The 20,720-nt window shown below is 35.7% G+C and overlaps 3 protein-coding genes across 3 annotated transcripts; 2 read left to right on the top strand and 1 right to left on the bottom strand.

Annotated features, from left to right (window-relative positions):
* The first annotated feature begins 388 nt into the window (after positions 1-388).
* On the top strand, positions 389-1,249 carry LOC132174453 (probable protein phosphatase 2C 55). The gene has a single exon (XM_059586107.1). The coding sequence runs from the start codon at positions 389-391 to the stop codon at positions 1,247-1,249; it is 861 nt and encodes a 286-aa protein (XP_059442090.1).
* A 1,764-nt stretch (positions 1,250-3,013) lies between these two features.
* LOC132175142 (uncharacterized) lies at positions 3,014-10,928 on the top strand. Its single transcript, XM_059586981.1, is given in 9 exon segments — positions 3,014-3,227; positions 3,886-3,941; positions 4,039-4,111; positions 4,114-4,165; positions 7,084-7,243; positions 7,796-8,229; positions 8,707-9,222; positions 9,804-9,906; positions 10,574-10,928. Coding segments are annotated over 9 exon segments (1,602 nt in total). The 5' UTR covers positions 3,014-3,158; the 3' UTR covers positions 10,713-10,928.
* A 3,971-nt stretch (positions 10,929-14,899) lies between these two features.
* LOC132176022 (uncharacterized) lies at positions 14,900-19,525 on the bottom strand. Its single transcript, XM_059588129.1, has 4 exons — positions 19,272-19,525; positions 18,417-18,539; positions 15,426-15,545; positions 14,900-15,160 (listed from the first exon to the last, which is right to left on the bottom strand). Exons 1-4 carry the CDS (start codon positions 19,306-19,308, stop codon positions 15,096-15,098), a joined length of 345 nt encoding a protein of 114 aa, XP_059444112.1. The 5' UTR covers positions 19,309-19,525; the 3' UTR covers positions 14,900-15,095.
* Positions 19,526-20,720: the final 1,195 nt, after the last annotated feature.

Consider the following 20,720-nt stretch of genomic DNA (forward strand, 5'->3'; position numbering starts at 1 on the left):
TGATTTTTGCAAACACGTAACGGGGATAAAATTTAGGTTCTAAGAGAACCTAGACTTTAGATTTTTAAAAAACCTACCCCTTTTATATTTTGAAAAAACTTGTAAAATAAATTATTGTAATGATAATACTAATCTGTGATATTTAAATTATCTTAAAGTATTTTGATCTTTTATAGAAAATCCTAGCCATTAACCAACAGAGTAAGTGTTAGTGACGGATAAGGAGACTCCAGGGAAGAAGTAGTAATAGTATTAATTAGAATATATATCTAGAACAATACTTCATGTCTATCTCACACAGGTGTAAGGCTATATATATATATATATATATATATATATCCCAATCTTTCCCCATATTCGCATTGTCCATTCCAATTACGCTCCATCCATGGCTCCCCTAAAATTCCATCTGCGTCGTGCACTTCAATCGCTGGGTTCTCTCTGCTCCCATCCCAAGAAGATCGTCACCGAAGAAACTCCCGAAGAAGAAAGTCACGAGGAAAGTTTGAAGATGGTTTGCGGAGCGTTCTACATTCCTAAAGACGATCCACTCAATCCTCGAGGCGATGACGCTTACTTCGTTTCCAAGGAGAAGCAGGCAATCGGCGTGGCCGATGGCGTCGGCAGTTGGGCTGCTGCGAGGGGTGTGGACGCCGGCGAGTACGCGCGAGAACTCATGATCAACGCTTCTGCGGCGGTCCATCAGCAGCCCGATGGAGTCGCAGATGTAAAAAGTGTTTTAAACAAAGCTTTCTTGAATACCAACGCCAAAGGCTCATCCACAGCCTGCATTGGAATGCTCGGTAACGACAATATCTTGCGTTTTGTAAATGTGGGACACTGTGGGTTTATGATTTTCAGGGCCAATACGGTTGCGTATCAATCCCCCATACAACAACATTCCTTCAACAGCAAGGGATGTGATCGGCCATATTCAGGTGTAGAGACAAGCGTGGCGGTTGTCGCAGGAGACATCGTAGTTCTTGGCACCGACGGGCTTTCCGACAATGTGAACCCGGCAGACATCGAAGATGTCCTAAATCGGGAAACTTTAGAAGGTGTGAACCCAATGGAGTTGGCTTTGAGTATTGCAAACTTGGCGTGGAGTAACTCGCTGGACAGAACCAGAGACCGCCCTTTCGCAACTGCGACTCTGTCGGTAGGGCCGAGGCATGTCGAGAGAAGGATCGATGACATTACGGTTGTCGTTGCGCACATTGTACCACAAAATTGCATGCAATATATATAGGCACAGTTTTCTTTAGCCTTCGATAATATGGTATCTTTATACATATAGAAGCATGGATTAAAATTTAAATATTATTATTAGAGTAATTTATTTTACTTATTTTTTCATTTTTACTATGCATTTAATTGTCGATTTAAAGATATGAAGCTAGCTAACAGAATTAATTGTTACAAAATTAATCCCAAACCTTGAGTTTGAAAAATAAATTTTAGATTTCGTCAAAATTTAATACATTTAAAGGTTTAAGTTCCTTTATAACCTAACATCTATTCTCTTTACGTGTTTGTTTCATCAAAAATCATTCACGTAACAGTGTTTCTTTCACAGCTTACATGTTCTATTTTCTTTTTCCTTTTTACCCCTTGCTTTGCAATAATTACTTGATTGAGCGGCAACACCACTAATTAGTAGAGTTTACATAGTACCCTTACTGCTTTGAACAGCTCCAACTAGGAGAACGGTTTAACAAAAGCAGACATTGATGACAAACTTTGACCAAGAACCATTACAATTAATTAAACCACAAAGCCCCGCATAACAAGGGAAAATTGCAACCACTGTAATGTTAAAAGTTAAACATGTCATTGCATTAAAAAAATATATATATAATAATAATAAAAAATTGGAGACAAGAACCAAAACCCAGAAACAAACACCCGAAAAACATGCTCAGTTATCAAATTTTGTGCAAATCGTAATCGACCAACACTATCATGCAACCAAAAGATGATGAGTAGTGTGGATTTGGTCGGTCCCATTTCCATAGTTTGACACATTGGAGAAACTTCATGCTACATCATTTACAAAGAGAATTCTGCACCTGTATTTGACCTCTATTAATGCCAAGCTGTGATACTTGACATTGTCCAAAAAGCTTCTTTCTTGATGCTTTTCTGTGATTTTGTGTAAGAAGTTGATAGAGACAATGGAGCACTTGGTTGTCAATTACAAACTGAAAAATACATATCGGGGAAGAAAGACAGCAGTTTCATTCAAATGCACCACAGACTCAGAGAGAGAGAGAGAGAGAGAGAGAGCTGAATGTGGAGGTACCTGGTGGTTTTGAACCGTCGGTGGGTGAACTTGGAGGGTCGTCGGTGAGGGGGTGGGGGTGGGGGGAGGAGATGGAGATGGGGCTACCTGGTGGCCGGAGATGGAGATGGAGGTACTGAAAAATTGAAGAATCTGTTTTTGGAACTTAACCAAAAACAGAGAGTTTCATTATCATTTATAGACAAACTCTATACAACTAAATTGCAAAGAACGCAGAGAGGGCAAGACACAAAGGGAAAGTCCACGTGAGAGTTATACAAGTGTGATACAAAGAGGCCAGGGTACTAAAAGAAGAAGAACAGAGGAGACTTCTATCATCTTATTACACGGCTGTCCCATGAAACATGGGCTGGAGATCAGCTTAATTAATATCTGCTGATCTGACTGTGAAGGTGTGCTGGTAGATGTGCTAATTGACGAGTCATCTAAATGACTCTTAACAGGTACCTGGTGGCGGTGGGTGGTAGCTGGTGGTCGGCGGTGCTTGTGGGTGGCGGTCGGTGAGGAGAGAAGAATTTGGGGGAGAAATGTTTCCTCGGACGTATATTTGCACAGGTTTTTTTGAAATTTTTTTTTTAATAAAAAAAGGGACTGACGTGGCAAAGCCACACCACGTCAGCGGGGATCATGGGAGGAGGACACGAAGGATACGTCTAGAATTACGGAATTACCCAATGAGGAACCCCCAAAACTCAGAGAATGGCGGGAAAACGAGAGCCCTTGCGGAGGGAAACTCGTTAATCATAAATTCATCACCATCTTATTTTTACTAAAAAAAAAAAAAAAAAGAAATTCTTATCACTTTCATACTCTATTTTTCTCGTCCTTCTATTTCTGCAAGAGAAGAGAAAAAAGTATGGCGCAGATCGAAACCCTAGGCATACTCGAAGAGATCGAGCCCCTTGTCTCCGACAAACTTCAAGTGGTAACAACCTCGTCCTCTTTGCAACACTTTCTCTATATTCATCGTAATCTTAGCCTAATCCATGAAATTCACGCTCTTAATTCGGGATATTACTGCAAAGAATCCCTTTTCTGCGGTGCTAATTTTCTAAGGGTTTGATAAATTCGCCGCTTTTGAAGTAAACTTTTCAATTTTAGTGCGATACAACTTCTTGGGGAGTGTAGTGTTCTAGATTTTGTGTGTATATGTAGGAGGTGTAGAAAGATGGGTGTGGTGAAAAGATGTTAGAGATTAGGTTTGGAACATGAATTTGGTGCTATGTGGAGACCTGTGATTTGGGTGGTTTGTTAAAGAAAGATTTACAAAATGTAAATAAATGAAAAAGGAATTGAATTTTTTCAGTTAACGACCAGATCGGAGACTTATATATCAATAAATTTTATTGACCTTTACCATTCAAAGAACAGAGACCATTGTGTTCTGAGTTCTGATCCTTACTCTTCTTCTCTTGTTTAGATATTACATTAATATCTTACTTACAACTGCACATGATCGTATTCTTGTTGTAGTCTACTTTAGACAGTTGCCATTCAACATGTTGAGCTTGTAAGATGAGAATTCTGAGTTTGACATGGGATATGCTATTCTAACCTTTTCGCTATGTCACATTCTGTTTCAGGTTTCCTACAAGTGGTTGAGTCGCAATTATTTGGTGCCATCAAATTCTGCAAAGAGGTAGGAACCACCCTCATCAAGCCTGTGTTTGTAGACTTGCTGTCTAGGGTTTGCACAGTTTTCCGTTTTACAAATAGTTGATTGTTTCTATGCATAGGTTGCTTCAGGAGTTTGTTGAAAAACACAGAAGTGGGTTGGAAGTGGTATATGCTTTGTCTGGCTGGTTGAAGAGGGTGATCCTCCAAATTACCATATAAGGCTTGTTTCTAGTCCTAAACTTGCAGGTGACATTTTATTCTATGGTTGTTATTATGATGACATTTTGTAATGTGTTATTTAAGGGAGTAGAGAGAGAGAGAGAGAGAGAGAGGGTGAGAGAATGGAGGGGGTATAGTATCAATCATTTTCCTAAGAAGAAAAATGTGTGTGCTACTCAGAGAAGCTTTCTCATTAATTATATAAGCTGATAAACTATTCCTGTTTTGGCATTTCAGTTTTATTTAGTATCATCTGTTATAGCTTTGTATGTTTCTTCTTGCTGTTTCAACTCATGTTTTTCCCCATGTGAATTTGAGCTCAAAGAACCATTTCAGTGTGTATTAGTGTGTATCAGAGAGAGGTTTTGAGGGGTTAGATATTCAAGAGGATATTTGGTGATTATGGGAAAACTCGGTTTGAGGAATGAGCACAGAACTACACATACTTTTTTCTAGAAAATGTGTTGTTCTTTTTCAGCAGTTGTGGAAGCTCTGTGATAGTTGGGTGTTGCAGACGCTTATCACCTTCCCTTCCTCTCTATACTCATTTATTTACCTTTTTAACCTTTTCATGTCCAACACTATCTAGCTTTCCAAATGATTGCCATTTCAGGATAAGAAAGTAATGCAATAAGTGGAGTTTCTTTCCGTACCCTGTGCTTTTTGTTTATTTATAGCATTCCTACACATCCTTTTAACCAGAGAAGTTTAAAATGTGTTTTTATTTTTCAGCAGTTGGGGCCTTTGTGAGAATTGGGGTTCATCTTCCTTTCCTCTCTCTCTCCAACAATGTCTTTCTTTCCAAGTGATTGCCATGCCAGCATGAGAAAATAATGAACCAATTGGAGTTTCTTACCTTACCCCTGTGCTCATTGGATGTAGCATTGTCTACACATCCTTTTTAACCAGAGAAGTTTACTGATAATGCCCTTACTTAGGCAACAAGCTTCATTATATAGGTGGTTAGTGATAATCCTATATATAATGTTAATATTTTTTGATTGTATAAATTCAAATATAAGAACAATAAATTATGTATGTAAATTATTCGCCAGTGTAGTACATTATTTAAGACCTTATTAGAAATATATAATAAAATTGTTTTTGCAAGTAGCCAGAGCATGCATATGCCTACTTTTGTGTTTGCTAAGTTGGTTCAAGAGTACATGATGGAATTGTTAAAATAAATGAAATCAATAATATGGAATAATATTTTGATACGAGATTAAGAAGAGGACAAGGATTTGAGGTGGTTTAGCCTTAGAGATGTCCACTGTAAGAAATGACCATTAGGGGTACATTTTAATTGAATTATTTGAATATATCTTATTACAATAAATCCTTTTATAGAACACAAACTGGTAGGTGAGGTGTGCTAGATAAAGCAATATTATATAAGGAAAATTTTTATTTATATATTAACATCCTCCCTCAAATTCTAAGGGGAAAACTTGAGTGAAAATCAAAGGATTTGGCTTCTTTTTTTTCTTTGGAAGATTTTATTTGCTGGTTTTCTATTTTTTTTATTTTTTTTTTTTTGTGGTTGGATCTCGATATGATAGGGGGAAATTCAGATCCTGTGGGTAATAAATGGATAAGGGCTGACATATCTAGATCTAGTCGAACTCAGATCTAATCCAACTAATCAAGCTTAATTTGTGCTAAGCAAGACCAGGTAGAAATGGGCCAAGTTGTCGTGGATTGGGTTAAATTGTGGACTGGTCTAAAGATTTTGGGCTAGTTGTGAATAAGAGACCACCCAAGAGAAAACAGGTTGAATTTGGCCCAGAACTGGCAGGAGCATTGAACTCTGGACGCGCGTAGAGCATGTGGTTGCTTGACATGCGTCAGACGTGATCAAACAATAGAAAAGATGTGCATGGCGCATGGCTATGTAAGGAGGCGCGTTAGAGCACATGTTGTTTTCTATAATATGATCCTTCCACGGTTTGGAAGATCAGTACCATATGAGCCCAGATCCAATGATGAAATGTAGAGAAAATAAATTGAGTGGCAGCATGTGGGAGTATGACGGATGCAAGGGGAACAAGTGAGACCTAACACGTTGAATATTAACTTGAATTGGAAATTAAGTTATAGAGTTAGGGTTGAACTCAAGGTCATTGTTCGGGTACCATATTAAAAAAAAGAAAAAAGAAAAAAGAAATAGTATGAAAGAGTATTTGGAGAAGAGAGAATAAAGAAGACAAGGATCTAAGGTGGTTCAGCCTTAGATACATACATCCACCATAAGAAATGCCTGACAGGGTTATAGTTTATTGAATTGCTTAAATATTTATATTACAGTGGATCCTATTTATAGAGCACAAAGTGATAGGTGTTGGTAAGTGGGATATGCCAGATAAGGCAATATTATGTGAGGAAAATATCTATTTATTGCATCAACCAAAATTTAGTCTGCCGAGATTAGGCATATGTATAACACATATCACACATTGGCCTATGCTTTTAAACAAGAAGTTGTCTATCTGTGCAAGTATGTAGATTGCTAATTACCAAGTCTTTCTTGTGCATGCACGAAGCACTAAATTACTATTATATGGGATTCTTTTGCTTTTATTGGAAATTATTAATTGAAACAATCACAAGGTCAACTTAAGGAAGTCACTTATTTTAACTCAAGAAATACATTTTATTAAGTTTTCAATATATGTCACTACATCCTGGCCAATCATTGTGTGAAATCATAAACTGTCAGTTACTTTTCAAATTTCATTTTGTGCACAATCACTTTCTAATTCCACCACAATCAAACCGTCAGTTGCATGTGCAGAATGGAAAAAGAAAAACTGATGTTCTATTGAAGAACAGTATTATTGGTAAATATAGAGAATTCCATGTCTGTTCATTATGGAATAAGGGTCCTTTGTCAACATAAAGAAATAGAAGCTAACGTGGGGCGCATTCTTCCTGAACTTATGCAGAAGCCAAACGAGAATTTGATGGAAATTGTTCAGTTCAGGTTTATAGTGTGCAATCTTGCATTCCAAAGGATCCAGCTGCACTTTGGAATTCCGAATTTGTACAAGCTGAAGAGCTCTTTAAGCAGCACTTTACAGTTGACAATTGCTTGAGAGATAACAGGTTAGCATGTTTTATAATTTAAGCTCACATGCGTGCTTGTGCATGCCATTCTTTGTCATATCTTAAGGTGCAAATGGCCTTTTTACTTTTATCTAGTAAAATTTGTTTATTGTCTCAGATTAGGTGGTTACTGTAACTATTGAGACTCTTAGCAGCCTGCCAGAACTCTTTCATTGCTTTTTAAGATGAAGAGGGATATCTGAAAAGCATCCTTTAAAATGGTACATCAAATTGTAACTTTGACTATATATGCAGCAAAAAACAGCCCCCAACCACCTGAAACAAAGAAAATCCCGTAAGGGTCAAAAACAGGACACCCTTTTGCTTTCATAACTATATACATCACAAAGTTGTTTTGGACTTTGTTTCTTTTAAAATTCATGTTTGAAAGCATTAAGATAAAAGGTTGATCAAAGTAATAATGGTCAACTCTTTTTCTTTTTTCTTTTTTGTGATTAGTAGTAATTTTAGTCTTTCCATTTATGTGGATGTATGCATGAGTTTAAAATATTTATTAATTCTTCCTTGATGCTTACTGCAATGCTTCTTCAGATTCTGTGGGATTTCCAATTCCTTTGTACAGCGGAATGTGGAGGGAACACCTGGTATGATTGCAAATCCACTGCCCAAAACTGCTGGAGGCATTGGGCAATCCAAAAGTAGTTCTGTGTATCAAAATACCACGGTTCCTCATCTTCAGCATTATAAAGTAGAGCAATCTAGCCAAAAAGTTGGTCTGCAGTCTCCCAATGTGGTAAAAGATACTGAAAGCGAAATCACTGGCACAGGGGTTCATGGTCAGAGTACCAAGCCTCCTGCAGACAAAGAAAAAGTCCCTCCCTTGCCTGCTGGGAAAAAGAAAGTTCAGAATGGTAAAAGCACTTCTGACACCGGAGGTTCATTGGCTAATTTTTGGGGTCGAGCATCTGCGAAGTCAAAGCCTAGTGTCCCTCCAGAAAATAATAATGTCATTGCAAATCCGACAGGTTGGTCTCCATTCAGTTTATCCTATGTGGTTAAAATTTGAAGTTTAGACTGTTTGACCATAAAAGAGGCGTTAGTCCTTGTTAAACTACTATTTATCCCAAAAGCTTAAGTTATAGGAAGAGGTAAATTTAATCACTTAATCAATACTTTAACACTCCTCCTCACGTGTGGGCTTAAACTCCATTTTGATAGGTGAGACCCAACACGTAAAATATTTAATTTAAATAGATAGTAAATGATAGAGTCAAGGTTCGAACTCAAGACCTTTGGTTCTGATATCATGTTAAATTACCAATTATCCCAAAAGTTTAGGCTGATAGGAAGAGATAAATTTAATCAACACTTTAACAGTCCTAACATATGTTTTTCTGATATGAATTTTAGAATGCAAACTACTGTTCTACAACCAATAATTATTTTCTTAGCTCACCTTTTTCGTTTACCTATTAATGATTCTTCTTCCTTTTATGTTTTAGTAGCTAATGCGGAAGCTCAAATATGTGCTCGTGAAGCTCTAGATGGTGGCAGCAGTGATGATGATGGTGAAAAAATCAATTTTAAGAGAGCTTCCAATGGCGAAGGAAGTAGAAAAAGGAGGGTTGTTTTTGATTTATCAGATGAAGATGAATATGAAGATGCAGTCAATTTAGCATCACCAGATATTCCAAAGGGTCAATCATCTCTAGATTTGAAACAAAGCTCCAAAATTTTGGTTTCCGAGAAATCCAATTTGAACTCTGAGAAGGAAATAGAAAATAAATCAAAGGTCAAGGAAGAAATGGTTACTGACAAAGAATCTAACCTACCACTGGGAGAGGATTCTTCAGTTATCAGCAAGGGCGCAAATGCTGGGACTTCCTCTCCAGAGAAAGTACAAATCTGTGTTCCAGAAAGCGATTTAAATAAGGAGGATAAAGAGACACTTGCTGCTCCAAATTCCCCAAAAAGGAGAAAAGTGTTGAAGACACGGATTGACGAGCGGGGAAGAGAAGGTACACACATGTTTTGATCCTCAGTTTCCAAGCATACCTGTTTACATTAAATGACTTGGCATGGTAGTAATTGTTTCTCCTTTGGAAATTCACTACCTAATCCTAATCCTAATCAACCTAAAAGCCTCAAGATACCTTTTATATTCTAACTGATATGTTTCGTAAGTAAATTCATATATATATTTTTCCTAGGTAATCCATCTTGGTACACTACTCTCAATTTGGTTGGCACTGGCAAGCTGCTCTTATGATAACTAATTAATATTTAAGATTTAAGATCTATTTTTCAGTTTAAAGCTGCACATTTTAAACCTTTTAATATTTGAAAATAGAAGCCTACTCTATATTAATTGGTTTATTAAAACATCAGTCTAACACTAGTGCTCCTGATAAACTAAAATAAAAGGGGGAAAAAAGATATCGTCTTCTGCAAACCTTTCATAAATGCCCTCTGTAAACCAAACTCTCGACAGCCAATTCTGTTAGTCATACATTTTCATTTATATTTTTTTCTTGCTTTTCTTTCTAATCATAATTTTATCTTGCTTTATTTATAATTATATGTTCATTTCTTGATCCAGTAACTGAGGTAATCTGGGATGGTGAAGAGGCAGAAGCAAAGAAAGCTGACAGTAGTACAACGAAGAAATCTGACAGCTCTACATTCAGCAATACTGTTAACAGGTTAATTATATGCATAATCTTTTCCATTTATGTTTTGCAAGAAATACACGTATACAGAACTTGCAAGTTGTGCTTCTATTGATTAATGCAATGTTTGGTTGGGATAGTCAACCATCACTTTTTTTCTTTTCTTTTTAATTGCTTGGTCCACCTTTCATTCATTTCGTATCACGCATGTAGTTGGATTATAGGGACTAGACATTACAGCCTTAAAGATGAACACCACATCTTACTGACTAAATCCAACTTTTGCCGAGGTTCTTGTGCAATTGGAATGAATGGAGCCAAAATGTTGGGCCATATCTTATGGAGGTTAGCTGTTGCCGATGTTGCAATTTAGGCAGTGTGGGCTTCACAAATGAAATAGGAAAATCAGATTTGGAGCCATTGCATAAAATTTGTGGAGAGATTCAAGGTGTTTAAGTCAGATGCTTGTGAGTAGATCTAGTTCTTTCTACCGCACCCCTTAGGAATTGTGTGCTCAATATGTGAGAACAAGTAATTGAGGCAGTAGTTTGGTTGATTGTAATGCCCTTAAGTTGATTATCTATGACAAACTTATTATTATGCTTGTGAGTGCACTAGATTATTCATGTCGATACTATTCTTTTGCTTTAAGATAGCTTTCAATGTCAATAGGCTCTAAATATTGGGTTTATGAATCCAGGCCTCCTGCAGCTAAGAAGTCGCCGGCGATAGGAAACACTGTGCCGTCCAATCCAACAGGCAAAGTAGGAAACAAGAAAGCAGGGAACTCGAAAGATCCTAAGCAAGGCAACATTCTTTCATTCTTCAAGAGGGTTTGAGGAGACCTATTAGAAACTTAAGCGAAGATACCACTGTGAATAGAGAGAGCTGTTTAATTGATGGTTCTTCAAATGCTAGTCTTCATGTAATTAGAAGGTTTTCAAGATATTTCAATCTGGGTGGTTTCTTTTGGTTGGAGGGTTTGGGCAGGAAGGTTGTTGCTACAGCAACTTTGTCTTTGCTTAAAGGGGAAATTGATTCTTTGCCTTCACTCACTTTTATGCCTACTGTACCTAGTCTAATTTTCTGGGAAAAAAATGCCATTTGCCCTTTTTTCTTTTTTTTTTTTTCTTTTTTGGATAAGGATGATGGTTTAACAAGTACTCAAACTACCATATTGAGGCGAGCGTGGGATTATGCTTATTGATTCTCATCCACTCTTCTTCAAATTGCTTAGCAGAAAAAAAAAAATAAATAATAATGTCAGACCTTTTTGGTTAGATATACAGCATTGGTTCAGTAATATTGGTGGTCGATATCCTAGCACACTGAACCCAAGGCATTTAGCATAACTGGATGTTTTGGAGTGCCTGGAAGATATCTTTCTACAAAACTTGGGCTTTTAACATTGTTGTACACCTAGCCATTTGGCCAACCCCTAGGTGGCCAATTTGGGGTGGCTTGGCCATCCCTATTTGGCCGAAGGAGGTGACTTGATTATTTATGTTCTACTTTTATATATATATATTTTGTATGACTATATTTATAATTTTTTTTTAGTACGAATGGTGTGTCATAATTGGTGCGGATATAGCATTTAAGGGTTCATGTCAAAATTAGATAAAAGTTGGGCGTAGGGATTTATTTGTTGTTTTTGCCTTCCACATGGAGTTCTCATAATATTTTTTATACCTTATGGAGCTTATTGCAAAGCGGTATAATCAAATTAATTTATTTTGTATTTTTGCCTTTTTTTTTATTATTCTTAAAGTGATATGATGAAACTAGTAAGAATGAACATGTGATAATGTTTTATTGATCCTAAGTGGCGATCTGAACACGTAACATACCATATGATGAGGTTATTTGAAGAAGATATATGTACTTTTCCTGATTATTTTTGTCACTTTTGAAAACCCCATAAAATAATTTGATAAAAAAAAATGCAAATTACATAACCAAGAAACAAATGATGTATTTAACCCTTTGACAATTTCATCACCATCAGCAATGGCAAATAGTAACACATCACACGATCCACTAGCAAGTATTAAAAAAATTAAAATAATAAAATAAAATAAAAAATAAAAACCAGTGAAAGATAAAGTTGCTCTTCTCTCCCATGAATTTCCAATTGCTTTGAAGAATCTGTGGGTCAGGCATTTAATTGAGTGAGTGTTCCGTCAATACCCAAAGCCATTGGCCAACCAAGAGTGCATTAAAGTTGAGGTTGCCTCCGTACTACTCAAGTTTAAATTGTGTGTAACGCCAAAGTCAGTATCTCCACTTTTGACAAAATCACAACCCACGGTGGAATTTTGCTGCAGGGAGGGAGCTGCTGATTTCAATATCAAAGCAAAAACATGTCAACTTTTCATTACACCACCACATTAATTACTTTTCAACAATTATCTTCAAAGTGATCGTTAATGTTAGATGGAAAAATAAGAAAATAAATAGCCCGCGAGGGTTAATTTGAATGGTCGACTCGTTTAGTTAATACCACGAGATCGGCTGTTCGAGTCCTCATTCAACCGATGAACAGTTCTTGCGGGCTACATCATGTATTCAGGATTTACTCGACAGGGATAGGTCATAAAGGAACCCTGGTTTAAAGAGATTCCAAGTCATACAAAAACTTACAACCAAGAATTCGACTTTCAGCCATGTAGAAGAAGAAGAGGAGAAGAGAGAGCATAAAAGCCAAGTTAAGAATCAAGGATGCTGCCATGTTTTCTATTTGCTTCTCTTTCTCCCTTTTCTAGCACTTGAAGCTCCTCTAATGGGTGTTGGTCTCCATAGAGTACTCCTCTAATTTTGTAATAGAAAACCTTGAAAATACCAAGGAATTCTCCAAAATAATAGTTGTCATCTGAGTTGCACATAAGCATGCCATCCTCAAAGCTGCGTGAAATTTGATGCACTTCAACAAAGACGTAGCGGATTACACAAGATAATGAACAACAAAGAAGAGCTTATATTTGTAGCTTTTTGTGGAGTTACAAGCCTTTTATTCTTCGAATCTCACGAACGACAAATAATTTAAATAATACATATTTCTTTTTGAATAAGTCGTTACTAAATATCCCAAAAAAAAAAAAAAAAAAAATTGAAAATGTGTATGATTTGTAAATAGCATTAATTGTATACGTAGCTTTTAAGGCTTGACATCGAACTATATGAATTTCATTTAATAAATTATTATGCGATTGATATATAACTGGAATGACTTGTTAATCAAAATCAACTTTTTGATCAAGAATGATTTGTAAAAAAAATAAAATAAAAAATAAAAAATAAAAATGACTAATTTTTACTGTCACGTCATCCTAATCATATAACAGTCTATTAAATAGCATTTTCTTTAAATAATATGTTATTGGAAAAACTTCACTTACCCCTAAACTGTCAAGAGTTTTGCAATCATAACTTCGAACTATCAAAATTTGCAATGACGAGTTCCCAAATTTCAACCCCTTTTAATTCCACCCGTGTCATTAGAGTTTTGCGTAAAATCAAACGATTACCAAGTGAAATGTCTCTTATACCTTGTATAATTTATAAAAATGCAAATTTTCCCTTAAGAAATTACGGCATGGCCATGGGTCATCAAATGTGTAGTTTTTTAAAAATAAAAATTTAAAACAAGAGTATTTTAATCATTTTAACATCTTCCGTTAGAATTAACAGAAAATCTTAACAGTGATGAAATTAAAAAGGGACTGAAACATAGAATATCGACATTGCAAATTTTGATCATTTGAGGTTACAATTACCAAAATCCTTAACAATTTAGAGTAAGTGAAGTTTTCCCTATGTTATTTATATTATAAACTAAAAGATCTATAAAAGTATGCACGTCAAGTGTATGGATTGAAATCCCCTCCAATTACTCAAAATTTGAGATTCGCATGTCACGAAATTGTAACCCTTCATTTTAAATCTAATAGTCTATAAAATCATTTAAACTTCGATAAAACAAAAGCCAACTTAAAATCAAAATTAATGCTTCGGTTATACAAAAGCAGTTGGCATTTTATAGACCATTAAATTTAAAATGAAGAGAATGGGATTTCATAACATGAGATTCTCCAATTTTGAGTAATTGGAGGGGATCTCAATCCCAAGTGTATAGGAGGTAAAAAATAATGATACTAAAGCCAACCTTATCACTACATGTGACAATGAGAAAGTGCAGTGCAACGTGCATGGTCCTTAGTGCTTGCTCTTCCTGGACCACTAACATTGTGATTGCCAATATATTTGGAAAGCATTAAAAGGAAACCTAATGATGGTGACAACAAGTATAGAGGAACCCTGAAATGCATTAATGGTGACTCTTGACAGTATTCACGAAGCTTTGAACATTATGTCAATGGGACAGTCTGTTTTTTTATATATTTGATCAACTTTATATATGCTCCACATATTTCTATCATAACTAGTTGAAATCTAACACCTCCACCTTCAAAAAGGAGAAACATACCTAGGCTGTGACAAATAAAATCAAAGCTAACATAATAACATCATGTTGCACTGAAAAAGTGCTGGCACAAAATGGTCCTCATGGCTCTTCCTGGATCACAAAAAAAATGACAAAATTGTGGATGGTATGGTTCTTGATCTCCAATCGACCAGATACTTGGCAAGCATAGAAAAGAAACCTGAAACGAAACGATGGTGACAATATATTCACTATACTTTCAACATATGTCAAAAGATACTTTCAACATATGTCAATCAAAAGTATCAAAAGATACTTTCAACATGGTATTGTCTAATGACTGAAATTAGTCCTAATCTGTCAAAAGATTACATGATCCAGACAAGTCTTGCTTCCTCTGAGAAATTTGCTTGGAGGCAATAGTAAGAGTTAACAAGCAGAGAAGAGAAGGGTGCTAAAATGTAATTTAATGTGCAGTATGATTGTTTTTACCCAGAGAAGGGTTCAAGCAGAGGACATGATAAAACAATCAATACAACTACCTATTGACCCAGTGTATTTTTACATGTCAGAAAAGAGAAGTAAACCAAACAGATGTTGCATTCTCATTCAATTCACAGAAGAAACCTACAGCAAACTAAGAGCAGTCCAAAGTGAATGCAAATGGAAAGGCATAAAAAGTTTACATGGTGAAAGATATGAAACAGGATGACAGAAAAATATACATGATTTACATTGAATCCCTGTGCACAAATGGTGCTATGTATCCTCTCCAGTGTTAACTGTCTCGAATCAAGTTGGTCGGCTCACTCAAAACATATTTTGGTAGTTCATATTTGGCACCTGCAGTAAGTTTTGAAGGCCAGGATGGCAAGACTTCTTACAAAGAGAACATAAATATAAAAGAGAATTTCCATTAAAAAACTCACTGAATCAGCTTTCAATATGAAATGCCAGGGCACACCATATTAAAAAAAGGCACTGATCCCTCTGCCTTTAGTTCAAGTGGCCATGTATTTCTTTTGTAGAAAAGTTCCCCACATGGCCCAATGGGATTTTTGTAGGGGAGAAGTTATTATCAGAATGAGAAGCAACATGGATTAGGTACCTCTTTCATCATAGCAAATTGTTAAATCAGCACTCTGAACTATGACGCCTGCACTGTCCACAATCGCTTGTGCAAGGGTTAAATCAGCTTCAGCAGCAGCTCGAAGTGCATCCCAAATCTCTAGTGCCCAGGAAAATGATAATTACATTTCAGATGTATATGTTACGGATGCATGGATAAGAAAGGTATTTTTGGCAACGGTACAAGGTCATCAGAAAATCACAGGAACTTTACAACAAAAGCAGATCATTTATCCTCTTTCACTTATAGGTTTATAGCAAAGCAAAATGGCCATTGTTCGGAGAATTCAATGGTTCATAATCTTCTCCAATAGAAATTTGTATTTAATAGCCAAAAGATAAAAAACAATTACCATCACAAAAAAAAAAAAAAAAAAAAAGCGTTTGCTTAATAATAGAAATAACCATGTCTAGCGTTAAGAATAAATTGACTACCTATTGATCTATAACGCCAATTGCCACATGAATATTGGCAATATGTCTCATAAGTTCTCAATGAGGCTCATTGAGAACTTATGAAAATTGTTGCACATTCTTTTTCCATCAACAATATGAATATGGTTGTAACTACTCTCAATTTGACTTCTTCATAAGACAATGTTGATTTCATAATCAATCTAATATGGGTTGTGTTATAGCAAAAAAACAGGAGAGAATACATCAAATCAAAATCAGATCAAACCATATCACTCAATTGCCATATTAATTGATCCACACTGCACATGAGCAAACCATCTCCATGGACTTCTCTTTTTGAATATGATTGTTTGGAGGAACATTTGGCCATCAATCTTTTCTTTTTCTATTTTTTTTCCTCCTTTGCACAGAACTAGCATGGACTCCCTCAATGACCAAACAGACAATTAGTCCTTCTATAAGATGTTGAATCCGTGCTAAAAGTCAATTAGATACTTCTTAGATATTCTTGGTGCAAGAGACATTAGATGTTGACCCCTTATAAAAGTGATATTCCTTACACTTGAAATGCATATCCTTAACTCTAGAAGACTAAAAACTTTGAGGACAACCCAATGAACGTGTCTTAAAAAACCTATTAAGAACCATAACAGTAGCTTTTGAAATTTAATTTTTGGTAATCACAATCTCCCCCACTCAATTCCCTAAGGCTATGTCATGCAGTGCTTCAACAGCATACAGTGTTACTATGTTACTCTTAATACAAATTGTAACGACCCATAAAAGCGCTAGCCAATACACAATCACTCCAAAAAGACCAGTCCAATTACAATTGGAGCTCCCTAGAACTACTTATAAAATCCAGTCTCACCTATTGAGAAATGAATTTGGGACTTGACACCCATAAGTACTTTTATAATCCATCCACTTAATGTGAGCAATCCTCCCACCCAATGTGGTGTGGGACTAACTTTCTTAGGTGTAACATGTTGCATTTGAAAAAAATAAATATATAAATCAATAGAAAATATTGGCTGATATGTGTTGCCAATAGATATTAGGAGCCATTTGGAAACCCAAAACTCTAGCAAAATGAGGAAACTATTTCTTAGTAAGAGTGCTATAACGTTTGCTGAGATGCTCAACTGAAAAAGACATATACAGCATTGAAGACCATACTTTAATATATATAACTCTCCAAACATGGTTCCACATGCAATTGCAGAGAGTAGGAAGGGAAATCATCAAATAATGGCTACAAAAAGTGGGGAATATGTAAAAATTGGAAGCAAAAAGGAAGAGCCAAGGAAAAACAAGAAATAGATAAATGGATATGAAAAGACCATGTGGGGAAAAAAAACATATAAGAATGTCATATAAATGGATATGAAAAGCATAAAAGAGAAAGCAAAAGAAAAACTTAGTCTTTTAATAATCAAACTTTTTTTTTTTCGTAAAAACAATTCCAAAAATTACAAATCCATCCTCAATAGAAGCTCCCATCAAAACAAGAAAAGGAAAATAAAAAGAGCATAGTTCCAAACTCACAAGAATCTTTGAGAACATGGCACTCCTGACTTTTATAGTTTTTATAAGCTTTGTGGAGATAATATTTGGTTATGTATAACTATCTACAATGACCATTGCTTGACAGATTAATTTGGAGACCATGAATGCAGGGGTTTTATTACATATAAAGTGTACAACACAAAACACAATTCGTAAAGATCAGGTGAAGCTGGCTTTTGCAAGGGTTTATGGGCCTGAATCCAATTGTGATAGAAAGTAATTATGGGAGGAATTGGTTGGCTTGCTTAGTTCTACCCATGGTGCATTAGGGGAGACTTCAACGTCTCCCATTTTCCTAGTAAAGATCAGGTGAAGCTGGTTGATGAGTTCTATGATTTTATTTTTGAGCAGGGTCTCTTTAACCTTCCCCTTGTAGGGGGGACATGTATGTGGTCATGATTCCCTTCTTGGTCAATAATTGGTAGGTTTCTTATCTCTCCAGGATGAGAAGAGTTTCTGTTTTCATATCAAAAAGGTTGCCTAGATTGTGCTCAAACCATTTCCCCATTGTCCTTGATTGTGGTGATATTCAGGGTGGCAAAAGATCTTTTAATTTTGAGAATGTTAGGTTAAAGGCCAAGGCTTTGTGGACAGGGTGAGGCAGTGGTGCTATTCTTATCGCATTCAAGGCTCCCCAAGCTTTATTTTGGCTCGTAAATTTAAGGCCTTGAAAGTTGATTTAAGAGTCTGGAATGAGTAGGTGTTTGGAATGTGGAGACCCATAAAAAACTCTATTGAATGATTGTATCCTGAAGACATGGAAAAGGTTTCTTGGGATTCTAGCCATAACTTTCCCCAAATGGGATTTTCCATACGTAGTGGCAGCATGTTTTGATACCATATGCTGGGTTTGGTAATTTCTTTGTTACATTAATATCTCTTTTGTAACGTTTACAATACATATTGTAGGGCATGCTAACCTTAGATAATTGCAAAAGCTTTCAAAAAAGATCTTTAGTAACCATACATTTTGAAGCAATACTACCTTTCCTGCCACCATAGTGAGGAGCAGTGTCCCAGAACTCGTCTTGCAGCTGCATGAGCTGAGTCTTTGTAATTGGCTGAGGATGCTTCCAAGGTTTTGGCTTCCGGATCTTTTTCACGGTACCTGTTTCAATTTAAAGTTCCAATTATTACATTAGAATATCAGTCAGCATGATTTACGTTTAACATTAGTCAGGATTCAAGTTGTCAATCTGATACCACAGGTCATTCACACACAATGGTTGAAACTAGTAACTAGAGGTATTGATTCTCATCAAATAAATAACTTGGAGCACTTCAACTAACCAGACATTTCTTAAAATATGTGATTGTTACTAGTCCAACTGGACTTTATGTTTAGGGTTTAAACATTTTGGCAGTGCATAATCTCTTTTAACTCATGAAAAATGTCATTGCCACATTCATGCAAGCACCTGTACTTCAAAAACTTCGATACAGATTGTAACGACCCCGCATGTTGTTGTGGCATGCAATTGAGTGAAATAGGTTGTGCCTAAATGTAGATTGTGGAAACATTAATATGAAAACGCAACGAATGTACAGAACCAAGCAATTCGCAAGCTAAAAATCAGCACAGAAGTAAAGGACATCAATTTACATCCATTGTTAAAGAGATGCTCCGATTGCTTGCTAAGAAACTGACTATAATTTTCAAAACTGCAATTCTATGAAATAACTATTTGACTTGGTTTTCAGCTTTATTACGGTTGTAGCTATTAATTGCGAAGAGAATTTATTTGAACTCATTTTCCAAGACGGTTTTCTCGGCAACCAAACAGAAGGGAAAGAGTTGGAAACAAATAAATCAGACAGATAGAGGATAAAGTGACCGCACCGTCGCCTTTGGCCTGTGAGGATCCAGCACAGCCCATTCCGTTTCTGTGACGCACACGAAATCACAGCTTCCAGAGAGCGAGATTGGAAGAAGAGCTCAGAGAAGCGGAAGCTTCATGGAGACGCCAAGTCAAAGGTTTGGGAAGGTTGCGCTGATTTATGAGTTTACAGTGTAAAAGAAATAAAAAGGTAAAAGAAAAGCTTCAGAGAGAGCGTTTTGCGGTGGGTTTTTTAAGTTGGAATAGGAAATAAAAACCGGAGAGACAAAGAGATACTTTCATTATATCATATATATATATATCACCTCATGATTGTTCAATAACACACCTGGTAGTTGGCTGCCCACGATTGGGATCAGGCCAGTTAATCCTCTAAATTGCTAATAATTTAAACTTTAACCGTGAATCCGTACAAAATTCACGTGCCCAAATAAGTGTTGTAATGTCAAAGCGTTTATTTATTCGAGATGAGTCTTGTATAAAATCTCGTACTTAATGCCTAAATTATTATCATATTGGACAACTGAATATTGTAGATCTTGATCTAGTTGTAGCCTGGTTTGTTCTTTTTTTCATGTGGAGTGGATAGAAGGGACCAATTATTTATTGGGTTAAATTTATTTTACCTCATAAAGTTTCAGAAGTTTTTTAATTCAAACTTTAATGTTTAAAAATTAGCAATATATCCTCAATGTTTCAAAAAATTTTAATTCAGACCTTCCATTACTAATTTTCGTCTAATTGGACGAAAATCATCTCATGTGTGTCTCACGTGAGATTTTGATGCCCTTTATTCCAATTTTGCCTTCATTAAAACCTATGAAATTATGTAATTACCCTCAATTTCATAGGTTGTAATTAGGGTAATTAAGTAATTTCATAGGTTTTAATAAGAAAAAATTAGAATAGAAGGCATCAAAATCCCACGTGAGACGCATGTGGGATAATTTCTGTCCAATTAGACAGAAAATTAGTAATTGAGGGTCTGAATTGAAAATTTTTGAAACATTCGGGGGGGTACATTGCCAATTTTTAAATATTAGAATTCGAATTGAAAAACTCCTGAAACTTCGGGGGTAAAGTAAATTTTTCCCTTATTTATTTGGTATTTATACTTATCGCTAAATTTATATTATTTTAAAATCGTGGGTTATTATTATTATTTGCCTTTTTTTGGGATTTTTCTGAGTAATTTTGTCTTTTGAGGGATTTTAGATGTATTTTTATTATTATTTTTAGGACAAAATGGAACACTGCAACTCGAATGGTACATAGAACGAAGTAAAAAATTGAGAGACATTGCAATGGACCAATGGTAAATTGAAGGGGATTTTATTTTCCCCTTTTTATTTATTAGGCGTAGTAAATTGTTAAAAATGGGTTTAAAAACCAATAACTTTATCCATCTCAAGATTATTTTTTTTTTTTTTATAAAAAAAAAATAGAAGTTT

The sequence above is a fragment of the Corylus avellana genome, chromosome ca3 (genome assembly GCF_901000735.1).
Source record: "Corylus avellana chromosome ca3, CavTom2PMs-1.0".
NCBI classification, from domain to species: domain Eukaryota; kingdom Viridiplantae; phylum Streptophyta; class Magnoliopsida; order Fagales; family Betulaceae; genus Corylus; species Corylus avellana.